Genomic DNA, 15,476 nt, shown 5'->3' with positions numbered 1-15,476 from the left:
TTGGGTTTTATGTCAAATTATTTCTCAGGCTATTAAACAATAAATCTTTTCAATCACATGTACAAGATAAAATGTTTCTATTGTTACCTGCTGCCGCTGGAATCTTGGTGGTAAAGACTTCTGAAACTGTTTAAAATAGCCAGATAATACAGCAGGCCGAGGCTGAGACCCTGACTCTGGTTCTGTTTCATGTGCTGCTTGTGTGGTCTCTTTTTCACTGCGATTGCTGTCTTGTCTAGTGAAAACTGGGTCATCCTCTGCCCAAAGAAAAAGTGAAAGATAATGATACTTGTCTATGACACTTACCAAATACATGATGTACATACTGGAGCGAATTATTAGATTGATATACTTAAAAATTAAGAGGAATAAAGCATCCTAAAACACTGTTTTGTATTTTAACAACCATCAGCAAGGTAACATTAGATTAATTAATTTCCTCAAAGCTGGATTCTTAAGACAGAGCACATGCCCAAATACCCAAAGTCTGTATTTGTAATTTTATGATAATAAATCATTTCAAATACTACCTCTTTTTCACTGATTCAATAATTATTAACACTACTGTCAGTGTTTACTTATGATTCGCTATGACTTATGTGAAAACACAAATGGCTTATAAATACTTAAAACAGAACACATTGGTTTATTTAAATTATTTTTAGTAAAGGAACTATTATCTATAAAGAAAACTAATGAATCAAAGTCTGATGACAACAGAGAGATCACCAGCTATCTTCAAATAGAAATCATCATTCTACATAAAGGGTGTCAAATGTGATACACAGGAAGGAGAGCCACACACATACCTCCCACCAAGTTCTCATCCCAAAGAAAACGAGAGCTGTATTTATTCTATAGAAGTCATCTGTCACAGCTACAAAGCCATGCATGTTACAAATTCTCTTCTCAGAGAATTAGGAATGAGTTTTAAAGGAAAATGTAATGCAATGCCAATGTAAAACCATGCTGTAAAGAATCACAAATCACATTTTGTCTGTATTACACTCAATATTAAGAATTTTTTTGTAAGTAATAAAATACTGGAGGGAAAAGAGCCAAGTAGGTACAACGTTTAAAATTCAAATGAGTACTCACACTGATAAACCTAGCTAAAGTTAAACTGCCATCAGAACGTAAAAAAGGTGCATTAAAAAGTGCCACTAAATGATTATTAAAAACAAAACCATAATTTACATAGATAAAGTCACCACTAATGTTAAATTAATTAATTGGGGTTAATACATGTATTCACTGGAAGAAAAGACTAAAATGAATTTCCTTATTTCTAATCCATAGTCCTTTCTTATTGACTGTGAATGAGATTCCCTACAGTTATGCTCTTTTAGAATTCATCAATTTTAAAGTATACCAATGTTTTTCACTTCTGTGGTGAGAAATTTTACTTTACTTTTTCCGTTTTAAGCAATGTGTTTATGATATATAATAAAAGCCCATTATCAATATCAAATTATCTCTAGACTGATTAACATAAAAATTTGTGAACTCTGATAACTAAACAAATAATAATCCACGAGTCTTATTAAAAAGTTGAAATAAAACACTCTTACTCTTTTATAGTTATATTAAAGGCCCAGTTTGAGGTAACTCAGAATATAAATAAAACTTAAAGCAAACTTTAAAATCGCTTTGTAATATAATCTCAAGCAGCAGGGTCTTATAGAAATAACGTGGGTTTTGAGGTCAAAAGTTTCAGTATTTCCGTAACAGAAAATATACTGAAATAAAACCATTTCTATTTTAAATCACTGTTAATTCAAACTATTCATTAAGACTGAACTTTACAACAAGTCAGGAGCGAAGTTTTATTAACTAGAATTTATAAGTCAAATTGGGGAAGAACAAAAAAAGTTGATTAAAGCTAGAAAAGGCTTTTCTTCTCTTTTTTAAAAGCATAATTATAGTCTGGTAAGCATATCAACAATACTATGTAAGTTTTTATATTGAAACTGGCAAGAAAACAAATATGAAATTATGAACTGAGTGTAGTCATTTAATTACGACAATCCAAAGTTCCCATTAAGCTCTATTCAAATTTTTAGAGGTTTTAGAGGTATTAACACATATGAACAAATGAGATTTTATTTAAATGTTGTGGAATCAGGAAGGAGAAAGAATCAGTATCTGTGACTATGAAGCTAATATAATTCTGCAGACGAAAGAGTTGATTGAAAGTCATCTAACTACATGATACATATAAGAAACTCACTTTAGATCCAAAGATACAAATAGATTGAAAGTGAAAAGACATACAAAGCTATTCTATGGAACTAGTAACCAAAAGAGAGCAGGGTGGCTATACTAATATCAGATGAAACTGACTTTAAATCAAAAAGTTTTACAAGAGGTGAAGGACATTAAATACTAATAAAAGGTTCAATACAGCTAAGATACAACAATTATAAATATTTACACAGCTAATAAAAGACCATCAAAACAAATGAAGCAAAATACTGACAGAATTAAAAGGATAAATAGTTCTACATTAATAGTTAAGACTTTAATATCCCAATCTCAATAATGAATAGAATAGCCATACAGAAGATAAGTAAAAAGAGGACTTAATAAACCAACTGGATCCAACAGATATATACAGAATACTCTACCCAAAAATAATAGCAAATACATTCTTCTTAACCCACATGAGACATTTTCCATGACAGACCATATGTTAGGCCAAATAACTCCTGAAAGATTTAAAAAGATAGATATTATTTAAGTTATTTTCTGACCACAATGGAATGAAGTTAAAATCACCAGAAGTAAACCTGGAAAATTCACAAACCTGCAAAAATTAAACAACTCTCTCTTAAGCAACCAAAAGATCAAAAAAGAAGTTGCAAGGGAAATTGGAAAATACTTAAGAGATGAATAAAAATAAAAATACAACACATCAAAACTTATGGGATGCAGCAAAAGCAAAGTAAGGGAGGAAATGTACAGCTGTAGATGCTTACATTAAAAAATAAGATAGATCTCAAATCAATAACCTAGAGTAACCTTATTCTTAAATGAGAATAAGAATAAACTAAACCCAAGGTAACCAGAAGGAAATAAAAATCACAGCAGAGATCAATAAAATAGAAAACAGAAAAATAGAGAAATTCAGTGAAAAAAAAGTTGGTTCTTTGACAAAATCAACAAAATTGATAAATCTTTAGCTAGGAAGGTAAACTAAGTAAGACTCAAATGACTAAAATTTGAAGTTAAAATTGGAACATTACCAATTCTACAGAAATAAAAAGGATTGAGTATTACGGACAACGGCACAAATTGAATAATAACCTAGACAAAATGGACAAATTCCTAAAAACAAAAAACCTACCAAGACTAAATCACAAAGAAAAAGAAAGTGTGAATAGACTTTAACTAGCAGGAGACTGACTTTGTAATAAAAAAATCTAACAAAGAAAAGTCCTGGACCTGATGGCTTCACCAGTGCATTCCACCAAACATGTAAAGAAATAACATCAATTCATCAAAGAGGGAACACTTCCTTCCTAACTCATTTAATAAGGCCAATGTCCTGCTGATACCACCGTCCCCGATACCAATGCCAAAAAAGGACACTACAAGAAAACTGGAGACAAATATCTGTTATGAACACTGATGCAAAAATTCTTAACAAAATACTAGAAAACAAATTGAGCAGTATACTGGAAGGATTATATTATACCATTACCAATGGGACACATTTCCTGGGATGTAAGAACGGTTCAATATACAAAAATCAATCAATGTATCATACACTGACAGAATGAAGGGAAAATAACACATAATCATCACAATTACTGTAGAAAAGGCATCTTGCAAAATTCAACAAACTTTTATGATAAAAGTACTCAACAAATTAGGAATAGAAGGAAACTACCTCAACATAGTAATAGCCACTTATGAGAAACCCATAGATAACACCACACTCAATGCTGACAGACTGAAACCCTCTTCTCTAAGATCAGGAGTAAGACAAGGGTACCCGACTTAGCCACTTTTATTCAATTTCACACTGGATAACTTTGGGAGGTTCAAGACTGCTGTGGAGGAAGTAACTACAGACGTGGTGGAAACAGCAAGAGAAACAGAATTAGGAGTGAAACCTGAAGATGTGTCTGAATTGCTGCAATCTCATGATAAAATTGAATGGACAAGGAGCTGCTTACAATGGATGAACAAAGAAAGTGGTTCCTTGAGAGGGAATCCACTCCTCGTGAAGATGCTGTGAAAACTGTTGAAATGACAGCCAAGGATTTAGAACATTACATAAACTTAGTTGGTAAAGCATTGCGGGGTTTGAGAGCATTGACTCCAACAGTGAAAGAAGATCTACTATGGGTAAATGCCATCAAATAGCATTGATGCTACAGAGCAATCATTCATGAAAGGAAGAGTCAATCGATGCAGCAAACTTCATTGTCGTCGTATTTTAAAATACTGCCACAGCCACTCCAACCCTCAGCAACTACCACCCTGATCAATCAACAGCCATGAACAGTGAGGCAAGACCCTCCCCTCCACATAGTCACATCAGTATTATTCAAACAGGTAAAACATGGAATCAACCCAAGTGTCCACCAACAGACTGGCAAAACATATATATGAAGGATCACTAGCCTTAAAAAGGAAGGAAATTCTGTAATGTGCTACAATATGGATGAAACTTGAAGGTACTATGCTAACAGAAATAAACCAGTCACAAAAAGACAAATATTATGATTCTACTTACAAGAGGTACTGAGAATGGTCAAAATCATGCAGAAAGAAAGTAGAATCACCAGCCAAGGGCTGGGGAGAGTTACTGTTTAACAGGTATAGAATTTCAATTTTAGAAGACGGAAATGGATGGAGTAAAGGTTCATTGTGAATGTTTTAAATACCACTGAATTGTACACTTAAAAATGGTTAAGATGCTAAATTTTATGTATATTTTATCGTAATAAAAAATTACAGAAAAAGGCATATTAAAGTATCCAATGAAATTCAACTTCTATCCAAAAAACAACAAACACTTTTATTTGGATTCTGTATATTAAAAATACACAAAAATATCCAAAATCCACACTAAATATGAAGCCTTTTGTAAAGCTTACATAAGAACGAACAAAACTCATACCTTTACTACAGCTGTTGTCACCATCTGATTTTTCCGCCACAGGCTCTAAAGTAGGTTCCTTGTGTTCAATTTTTTCCTCCACTGTCTCCCTTTCTTTCTTCTCCAGCTCACACTCCTTTTCCTGTTCCTGCATCTTCTGCAGGTCTTTTTCCTTTTCCTGCTGCCGTTCTAGTTCTTTCTCTTTTTCTTGCTTTCTTTCCTTCTCCATTTCTCTTTGTTTTTCCTGCTCTTGTTCCAGTTCTTTTTCCTTCTCCCGCTGTCTTTCCCTTTCTTTTTCCCTCTCCTTCTCTCGCTCCCGTTCTTGTTCTTTTTCGAGTTCTTTCTCCCGCTCCCGCTCTTTCTCTCGCTCTCTTTCTCTAATTTCCTCTGGAGTTGGCTGTTTGTCCACTATGCCCAGCTTTTCATCCAGTCGCTTCAGTTTCTCCGCACAAGCTGCTTTCCTCTGCTCTTCCATCCTTCGCTCCTCCTCTTCACGTCGCTTACGAGCACGTTCCACTGCTGCGGAGAGTTCTGACTGTTGTCTTCTTCTTTGCTTCCATATTTCATCTTCATCTGGGACTTGCTGCTTGGGGGGGAAAGGGCCTGGTCTTCCAGGTACTGCCTGTCGGTCTGGGGGAGGATGCTGAAACATTAAGTGAAATCATCAGATGAGTATGACAACACTGGGTATCACAGACGTGGAGGAGGAAAACTCTCCACAAAATGTCAGAAAAATACAGATTAAAATGCAAACAGGTAACAATGTGGAGAAAACAGTAAATCTACATAAGTCTCTAGAATAATTAATCCAGCCATCTAATATTTACTGAGTGTGTACCTATTTACTGTGCCAGACATTACTGCTCACTCAGCATTTGTTGAATAAAATTAGAAGTTGTCAGAACATGAATTTCATAACCTAAATTTAGAGACAAAAGAAATTTAGAATATGAGTGCTTTAGCAGCAACTGCCAGAGATGGAATGCCTAGAGAGGGAGAAAAGAAGTCCATAAAGATGCAAAATGATGGGGAGGGTATAGCTCAAGTGTAGAGTGTGTGCTTTGCATGCATGAGGTCCTAGGTTCAGTCCCCAGTACCTCCTCTAAAAATAAATAAACCTAATTGCCTCCTTCCCCTCCTCAAAAACAAACAAACAAAAACCTAAACTAAAATAAAGAAGAAAAAAAAAAAAGATGTAACATGGCACCACATGAGCCCTGAGAAGACTGAGGTACAGTTACAAGGAAAGACCAGAAGGCCAAAGCTAAGTGAAGAAGTGGAGACGCTGTGGCTGCTGCCACGCCCAAGAGGAAATTCCTACAGATCAGCCTAGGTAAAGAGAGGGGTGTCTTTATTTTTACTTTATTGTTTTTAAACAACTTTATTGTGGTGTAATTTCTGTACAGTTAAACTACACATATTTCAGATATACAATCTGATATATTTTGATAGATGTATACACCTACAAAACCACCACCACAATCAAGACAGCTAACAATTCCAACGTATCTGGAAAGGGCTATCTAGATCCCATAGTGGACTAGGGCAAGATCACCTGAGAGACTGGGTTTTAATGATTCAATTTTCAATTAATGTGTTCTAAAACAATTCTAAAATCACTGCCAGCAACTATGCAAAGACATGCAGAATGAAAAAAGCACATGAAGGGCTCAAACATCAAGTAACTAAAAAATCTGTTTAGAAGACATTGGTTTTAACAGCTACTAGGGTGAAGAAACTTTGAAAGCCCTATAACCAGTCGGAATCCTTGTAAAAAGAAAATAATGTTATGATGAAAACACTGGACTGAATACTTAACAAAACAAAACAAAACAAAAAACCCCCATGGATCCAGATTCTACCATTTACTAACAGTGCTGTCTTTAGGCAAACTGCTTAATCTCTCTGGTGTTCTGCTACATCACCAACAGCTCGAAGACAAGCTGCAAAAACAACAAAATCAAAGTACCTAATTTACACCGTAAACTCATAGTATAAGCATTTTTTAAAAGCAACTTCATTGAAGTATAGTTTACATAAAATGTGATGTATGTATTTTAACTGTATAGTTTGATGAGTTTGTACAAACGATACATTTATGAAACTACTGCTCCAATCAGTATAGAGCATTTTCATCAGTCCTGTGCCTGAACCCCTGGTCCCAGGCAACCAGCCTTTCCCAGAATTTCATATAAATGCATACATCAAATTACATTCCCTTCTGCATCTGGCTTTTTGTGCTCAGGGTAATGGTTCTGAGGTCACTGCATTTATCAGTGGCTTGCTCCATTCTACTGCTGGATGGTATTCTATCATAGGCATATATCATTTCATATGTGGATGGGCATGGGGACTGCTTCTAGTTTTTTATTTTTATTTATTTTTTTAATAAGTATTTTTAATGATCTTTTTTCTTTACGGGGGGGGGGCGCGTAATTGGGTTTATTTATTTATATTTGGAGGAGTTGGTAGGGCTTGAACCCAGGACCTTGGGCATGCTAAGCATGCACTCTACCACTGAGCTATACCCTCCCCCACTCTAATTTTTTAACTAGGAGTAAAACAGCTATGGGCATTTATACTTAAGTCTCTGTGTAAATGTGCATTTTCATTTCTCTCGGATAAATACCTATAGCAAGCGTATGTTTTACTATATGAGAAAATGTCAAACTATGTTTCAAAGTGATTACAAGGTTTTACAGCCCCACCAGCAATGTGTGAGGATGTTAGCTGCTCTACACCCTTGCCAACATTTGGTGTCATCAGCCTGTCAAAGTTTGGATGTGTAACAAAAATTTCATTGTTGTTTTAATTTGCATTTTCCTGGTGACTAAAGATACTGAATATCTTTTCATGTGCTTACTGGCCATTTGTATGTCTTATTTTGTGAAGTGAATGTTCAAATCATTTTGCAGGGCTATTTGTCTTATTACTGAGTTGTAATTATATCTCCCAACATAAGTTCTTTGTCAGGCATATGAATAATATATTTCTGTAACATATCTTTCCCTTAGAGATGTTTTTCAAAGTCCAACCGATCAATTTCTTTATTTCTAATTCATGGCTTTTGTGTCTTATTCAAGATATTTCTCTCAGCCCAAGTTCATAAAGATCTTCATTAAAAAAGACGTTTTCTGCGAAATGTTTTAGTTTTAGCTTCTATGTGTATAGAAATGCATTCCATGACAGTGATGTGGTATGTGCACCTCTCACAGTAGAGTGATCAGGGAAGCTTGTAAAGTGGTGATATCTGAGCAAGGAACTTGGCCACGGGAAGAATCTCAGGGAGCGTCTTCTAAGTTACAGGAAACAGCAAACAAAATGTCTTGAAGGTAAAAATAAAAACAGTAGCAATAAAGCTTGTGTGGCAAGAACAAAGAGGAAGAAAAGCAGATGAAATCAGAAAAGTAGACAGGGACCTTAAAGATCATGAAAAGAGCCTGAGCAAGGAATGACTGACCTAATAAATACATAAATTTAAAAAGTTATATCTACTATAGGAGAATTGGGGATAGAGGTGGTGAGTGGGCAGGCAGCAAAGAGGGGAAAACCAGAAGACCTATTAGGAATCTATAGCAACAGTTCAAATGAAATATATCATATGGTAGCAAGTGCTCAGTGTAAGAATGTATTTTAAAGGTAGAGGTGACATAATTTGTTGATAGATTAGGCTAGATACATAAAGTAAAAAAGAAGGAAGATACAAGAGTGACTTTCAGGTTTTAATCTGAGCAATGTTATTACCTGAGATAGGGAAGACGGGGAAAAAAGTGGCAGAACTGAGGAAGTGTGGAAGAGGTGTGGGAGTGGGGGGTTTGTTATGGTTTAAGCATACTAACCACAACAGATTATTTTTCAGAGATCCAAGTGGAAATGTTGAGCTGATTGCTGAATACATGACTTTTTTCAGGGTAGAGTTTTAAGGGCTCGAGATACACATTGAGTACCACCAAATGAGATCCCCTAGGGAAAGGATATAGTTAGAAAAAGGAATGAGAACACAGTCCTGTGCCCTCCAACACCCAAGGGCCAGTAGGAGGTCCAGAAGGAATATAAATTGACGAAAGAGAACAAAATAGTGTGATGTCTCAAAAGCAGGTTTTAAAAAAGTGTTTTAAGGAGGATGGAAGGATGAAGAGATTATGTGAACTACTGCTGAGATTAAGTAAATGAAGACAAGAGAACTGTATTTGGCGAGACAGAACAGTTATTATTCTTGATAATAGTAACTGACCTTGATAATAACAGTTTCAAAGGTACAGTGGAAGATGAAAGCATAACAGGAGAGGGTTAATGAGAGAGAAGGTGAAGGGAGTAAGTGTGGATAGTTCACTAAACATTTTGCCATGAAGGGTCACAGAGATATAGGGAGGAAACTGCAGAGGGAGGAGGGTAGTGGGAATTAAAGAAGGGTTGGTTTTTCTTAAACTTTTTTTTTTTTAAGATGAGAGATATTACCAGAAAGTCAACAGAAGATGGGATCCAGGGAACAAACAAGGGTTGTCCTCAGCAGCAAGGACAACAGGAAGAAAGTCGGAACAGGAAGGGCATTTAAATGGAAGAACAAATGCTTCTTATTTCCTTAGAACAATCAGGAGCATGCTCATCAGCTGAGAATCAAGAGGGACTCGTTAAAGAGGAAGAAACGCAGGAGCTACATGGTAAAGTCAGTAAGTGTTTCATGAAAATTATAAATAAGAAACACATATAGAATCTATCCATTAAAACAAATAAGCAAATAATACATATAGACCATGAACAAGCATTTAGTTAAGATTTACCTGCTGCGCAAGCAACTTTGGAGGTGGTGGCAAGTGTGAGGACGGCCCACGATCCTATCATAAAGAAGGATTTTTTACAAAGTAAGACAACAGGCATCTACTTGAAAAATTTCTGAATGTACTATTATTCAGTGAGAACACAAGATCATAAAAAGTAAACCATCTTTATTCTTATCCCCCTTTTAATAAAAGTGTATCACTCAGTGCAAGATAACCTTACATTCCATAGAATCCCTCAGCCATTTCAATAAAGTCACAACCTCAAATTATCTTTGTTAAGAGTAGAATCTTAGCATACAAATTCTAACTCTAGCCCAAGTAATTTGGCTGTGAAGAAGTATGCCTCTAATTTCAAATTTTTATTTATGTAAGCCTTATTATTTTTATGGATTTTTTTAAAATGGCAAACTAGAACTGTGAGGTCTATATAAAGAAAAGAAACAGCTAAAACGTTGGAACCAGATATATGAAATATTCACTCACTAATGTATGTATCAGTAACATACACATGAATCAAAACATCAAGACATGGTCTATGATGTTTCTGTTTCCTTTTATCATTCCCCATAATGCTAAGTTAAAAGTCGCACAAAACACATTTTTCTTAAGAAGTTACTGTTTATATCCTTCTTCAGAATTCAAATTCATTTTCCAACGGCTAACCAATACCTTGTACAGCATACAAGACTTAAGAAGTACTAGTTCTCACATAGCAATCTGATTCCTTTCCCATATCAAATTACTGGGGGCTTGAATGGGCCGTGCTTTTCCACTTCTCTACTCTAAACATGTTCCCACTGCTTGGAATCTCTTTCCTTTGTTTACTGGTTAATTCCTGCTTCAAGTATGAAGTCTTCTGTGAAATTTTTGACACAGAAATTTTCTTTGCACATGCTATCACAGCACTTACAACACTGTAACGTAAAAGATGCTTGCTGTCTTTTTTTCCTCTTTTTTTTTCACTGAGACTGTTACCTACTTAACTTTTACCTCCCTGCAGGCACTGACTCCTCCATCTGTTCTGTATGAATTCAACAAGTACGCTCAGTATACCATGAGGAGGCTCTCTGGAAGGTAGCCCTTTGTAATTCTCACTCTGCAATGCAGTTCTTGCTACATCTTAGAAGTAAGGATCAAGTGTTATCTGTTGCCCACATAACCTCCCTTCTTTAACAACACTCTTCAAAATGGCTCAGACTTCATAGATTTCTCTACTTTCTAGTATGATTTCCCTGCTCAGACAGCACAGTTTCACACATGAATATTAGGATTTACAAAGCACTCAGTAAAGCCACAAAGCACTTCAGCTATGTTAGTTTGGAAAAACAATTTCTCTCTCCACTCTGACATAACCAAGTTGTTACGGGGGGGTGGGGGGGAATGTAACTTCAGTTTCTACTTGACAATTGTAGCTACTGCATTGATAATTCCTGTTAGTATGCTATAAAAATGTGGCTTAGGTCTAGAGCTGTTTTAAGAAAAAATATGTAGTTCCCTTTTCCTAACTTTTTTTCCAACTTTATCAGAGTAATTCACCCTTGTCACTTGTCTGCAGTGACAAGGATCTCCATGAGTCCAACAAACCTGATTAAATGGAGGTCCTTTCCCATAGGGACCTTTTGCTACTGATGGCTGGGCAGGTATCTGAGAAGATGACTTAGTGTTGCAAACTTCATCTGCTTCTTTTCGGTTTTCAGTGTTTTCAGAGGCTTTTGAACCTTGATCCTCACTGAAGAATCAAAATCCAGGTGAAATAAAAAGTACAGTGGATGGACAGTCATACGTAAGTAAATGCATTTTCTCAGTTGTAAAAAAGACATTATTTCCATATGGTTTCAGGAGGAAAATGTATCACGGAATGAGATGGTTTTGTACCCTAGTGATGCTAATTCACTCATTCAAGAAATACATGCTAAATGCCAATGATGTGATGGGGATCGGGCTTGGCCACAAGATAGAAGATGCAATATGGTACTTGTCAAATATGGATACTCATACTTGACACACAATATGATCCCACCATTTTCTATTACCCCCACCCAAAACTCTCATCTGAAAGAAACTGAGTAACATTCCAGGAAATTAATTAATAAATGTATTCTAATTTACTCTACTCTGTTCTGATTTAATGAAAAAGAGAAATCATACTACAGTATTTTTAAGTCACAACAAATCACAGGCATCTCACAACTGATCATGAAACAGCAACACATTACAACACCGTGGCCGAAAAACTATACCAACATAAGCATGCAAGCTCTTGTGTACTTTAAGTGCCCAACTTTTATGCTACATAACCCACATATTCCTTACTCTGATGCCCCTGTATTCCAGAAAAGAAAGAGGAAAAGCTACCATTTTCCAAGACTTTAATGCTCCTTTTTAAGCTTAGAAAATCAAAGACTTGAAGCAGCTTGGAACCCAAGTAATTTTTCTCCAACTGATCATGTCTAGCAAGTAACAAGTTTTAACTAGTCCCTGATACTGTCTCTCAAAATATCTCCAATTAGATGACAAGCATCGAAATATCTTCTTTTGTAAAAAAAAGTATTTTCTTTAGAAACATCAAACTCATAATTCTTTGATTATCTGTACTTTAAAAATTTGGCTCATTTATCACCTTTTCACTCAATGAAAGTCTTCGGAGTAGAACGTGGAAATTCTATCAAAGGGGAACAAATACCTATTAATGAAGCCTCTCTGCATACATGGCTCATGTTACATCAACAAATTCACCCTATTATTAGTGAAAGACACCATAACAACTTACCTGCTGTTTTCTTTAGGACTACTACTTCCCTGCTCATCGTCATCACTGAAATTCAGCTGTTCCGTATAATCTACCTCCATCTGAGCACCTATTAAATTAAGGAGAACTCAGATTGACTGTTTCAAAGCATCTAAAAAAAAAAGTGCTTAATTAAGTTTGCCTCTTACCTGCCCAACCTTCATCAGCTTCAGCATCTAGGTTATCAAATTTATCGAGCTCCTTAAGCTCTGATGCACTAAGGATGGAGGGGCGTTCAGGCTCAGAGGCCCATGAAGGAGGTGGGCCTCTTCCTCGAAGGCCTCTAACCAATGACAGGTTATGAGGGAAAAGGATACAAAGTTTTAATGATACTAAATTAGGAAAATATTAAAAGATCTGAATTTAGTTCATTTCAATATTAGTGCTTTCTACACTGTGATTTAAAAATACGTGACACCTGACGTGTATGAAACGATTATAAAATACATAAATTTACAACACATAATGTATTTCTTATGCAAATATTTAATAGACAAAGTTTTCAAACATTTCAAATAAAACAAATATATGTTAAATAATATGGCTAAGACTAATACTAATCTCAAAATAAAGAACTTGAAGAACCATCATTCAGGAGGATGCTCAAGTCTTACATTAAGCAAAAAAAAAAAAAAAAAAAAAAAGAGAATGGTGGGTTATCAACATCGTGGAAGGAAGAAGTGATAAATGTCATCAATTTTAGGGCCACAACTTTCATTTTTCAAAATTTTATGTAATTGATTTAAAGTTTTGGAAGAATAAAGTATTTCTGTTCTTTCTTCCAAAAGTTAGCCAATTAGTTGTTCACAGCAGCTGTATCTTGAGGACAGAGTAATAAATCACCATAATCTCCTCAACCTCCAGAAAATCTTAACTAGCATACATATATACCTTGCAGACTTCAATCAGTTAATAGTCTTACTTGTTTGTTTCAGATAAAGAAGGTGGAAACCTCATGGGACCATGCAGAGGAGGATAGGCCATCCTTGGATACTGCTGAAACATCTAGAGAAAGGAAACAAAGTTAATAAACTTAGCTACCCAGTTATTTAAAAAATGCATCACCTTGACTAAGCCCGAAATTACAATTTACAGAAATAATTAAAATAAACAGTACTGTGAGTGACTAATTTCTTCTACTGGTATAGATCATCATTCACCCTCAATAACAAGCTAACAAGTAAGTAACAAGTAGTTCTGCCACCTCCACCGAGTCATTACAAATGAGATAATAACTAGAACATACATATGAAGAACTTCTGTTATCCTATCAACAAAGTTACATAAAAATGACTGTGTACTGAAAAGAAAAACTAAAAAATGACTACAAGCATGCACTCCAGAAAACTGCAAAGTTTTCTTAACCAAGTTCAAATACTTGAAATAATTTGAGACCTCATCCTAATGTAAGAGTAGACTAACTAACTGAAAGTACATTTGTTGGTAAAGAGGAACTCAGGTCAGATGAAAGGATAGTCCATAAACCAAGGAAGTTGAAGGAGGTGGGTAGGGAGTTATCTGGGAGATTTTCTGTGGGATTTTCTATGGAGCATAGGTGGATTCTGAGTCAAGTTAGTACACAGACAGTAATATACTGTGGTCCAAAGATGATGCTCTCCGTGGGAACTTAGCTTTGAGAAGCTGAGTTTAGGACAATCGATAAGATAGATTATTAAGATAAATACTAATTCTAAGGGATTCATCCTATGATTTGGAAGGGAAGAAATGTCAAGGAGCACTTGGTTAGTTACCATCTGCTCATATCCAGGTCAAATAAGGGAAGGGAGGGGAAGAAGAAATTGTATTATCTTAAATATATAATTTATATCCTGAAATAGATTAATTTTTCTTTAAAAAAAACTTTTAAATGAGGAAATTATATTTGCAGGAAGGTTGTTTATACGATTGTGCAATGTAAAGAAGAAATTTCTAAGTAGGGCTGGAGCAAAATTAAGCAGCAGCTGAAATTCAACTGGGGAAGCTTTTTGTTTGGGGATACTCCGGAGAATTTCTGGTTGCATCACACTTCTACACTGAAATCAGCATATATACTACTGGAGGCAACTGTTCATGGGTTAAATTGCATTAGATCCTTCTGATTATTCATGCAGAGATTAATTTCATGTGGTATTACATGTTTAAAATTTAGAAATCTGCTACAGAATTAACTGCAAAAATAATCTAAGTCCTCAATATATAATAGTGGTTTTTGAAACGTTTTTGTTTTTAACTAGTGCAAAACTATTCAAATAGATTTATTGATGAAGCTGGGAACAAAGCACACTTGATCTCCCAACTTACTTTCCCTTAGCCTATCCCACCCCTACACCTGGAAATTCAGTGACCTTTGGAAGTACAATTTGAAAATTATTAGGAGATAAGTAGTTGGGTATAAACTATTTTTCAAGGTCAGGTTAGTATATAAGATTGATTTTTATCATATACCCCAATTTTTAAAAGAATATATTTAACAATTGTATTTAATCATTCATTTCCCTCCTCTACCTTAGAATGGTTAATAATAATACAAAGAAAAAATAGAAAATATGGATTGTTAGAACTTGAATACTTAGAAGTTAAGTCATAAGAAAAATAAATGCAAGAATTAGATTGTTCTTCCCTTTGAAAGTAAAGGTCTTCTGAAAGATGTAAATTTACTTGAGCACATGTAACTTGCCATGTAATTTCAGAGTAGAGCAAACAACTGAATGAGGGAACCAAATCTAACTACTATTTTATAGGAGACATAGGAGTCAGAAGTATGTATTAGATGAAACTACAAAGATGGAATCAGCAA

General features: G+C 35.1%; 1 protein-coding gene across 14 annotated transcripts in view; it reads right to left on the bottom strand.

Moving 5' to 3' along the window:
- The window catches only part of PRRC2C (proline rich coiled-coil 2C), an 85,014-nt gene that overhangs the window by 37,088 nt on the left and 32,450 nt on the right, over positions 1 to 15,476 (bottom strand). For all 14 annotated transcript variants that reach the window (XM_045517941.2, XM_045517949.2, XM_074349790.1 and 11 more), the window contains 7 exons: positions 13,602 to 13,684; positions 12,829 to 12,962; positions 12,662 to 12,749; positions 11,476 to 11,620; positions 9,892 to 9,945; positions 5,132 to 5,753; positions 88 to 257 (listed from right to left, as the gene is read on the bottom strand). In XM_045517941.2, the coding sequence (XP_045373897.2) occupies positions 88 to 257; positions 5,132 to 5,753; positions 9,892 to 9,945; positions 11,476 to 11,620; positions 12,662 to 12,749; positions 12,829 to 12,962; positions 13,602 to 13,684 (1,296 nt within the window). The remainder of the gene's footprint in view (positions 1 to 87; positions 258 to 5,131; positions 5,754 to 9,891; positions 9,946 to 11,475; positions 11,621 to 12,661; positions 12,750 to 12,828; positions 12,963 to 13,601; positions 13,685 to 15,476) is intronic.

This window comes from Camelus bactrianus, chromosome 21 (genome assembly GCF_048773025.1).
Source record: "Camelus bactrianus isolate YW-2024 breed Bactrian camel chromosome 21, ASM4877302v1, whole genome shotgun sequence".
Lineage (NCBI taxonomy): Eukaryota > Metazoa > Chordata > Mammalia > Artiodactyla > Camelidae > Camelus > Camelus bactrianus.
The sequence above is the reverse complement of the archived record's forward strand: the minus strand, read 5'-3'. Positions and strand labels throughout refer to the sequence as shown.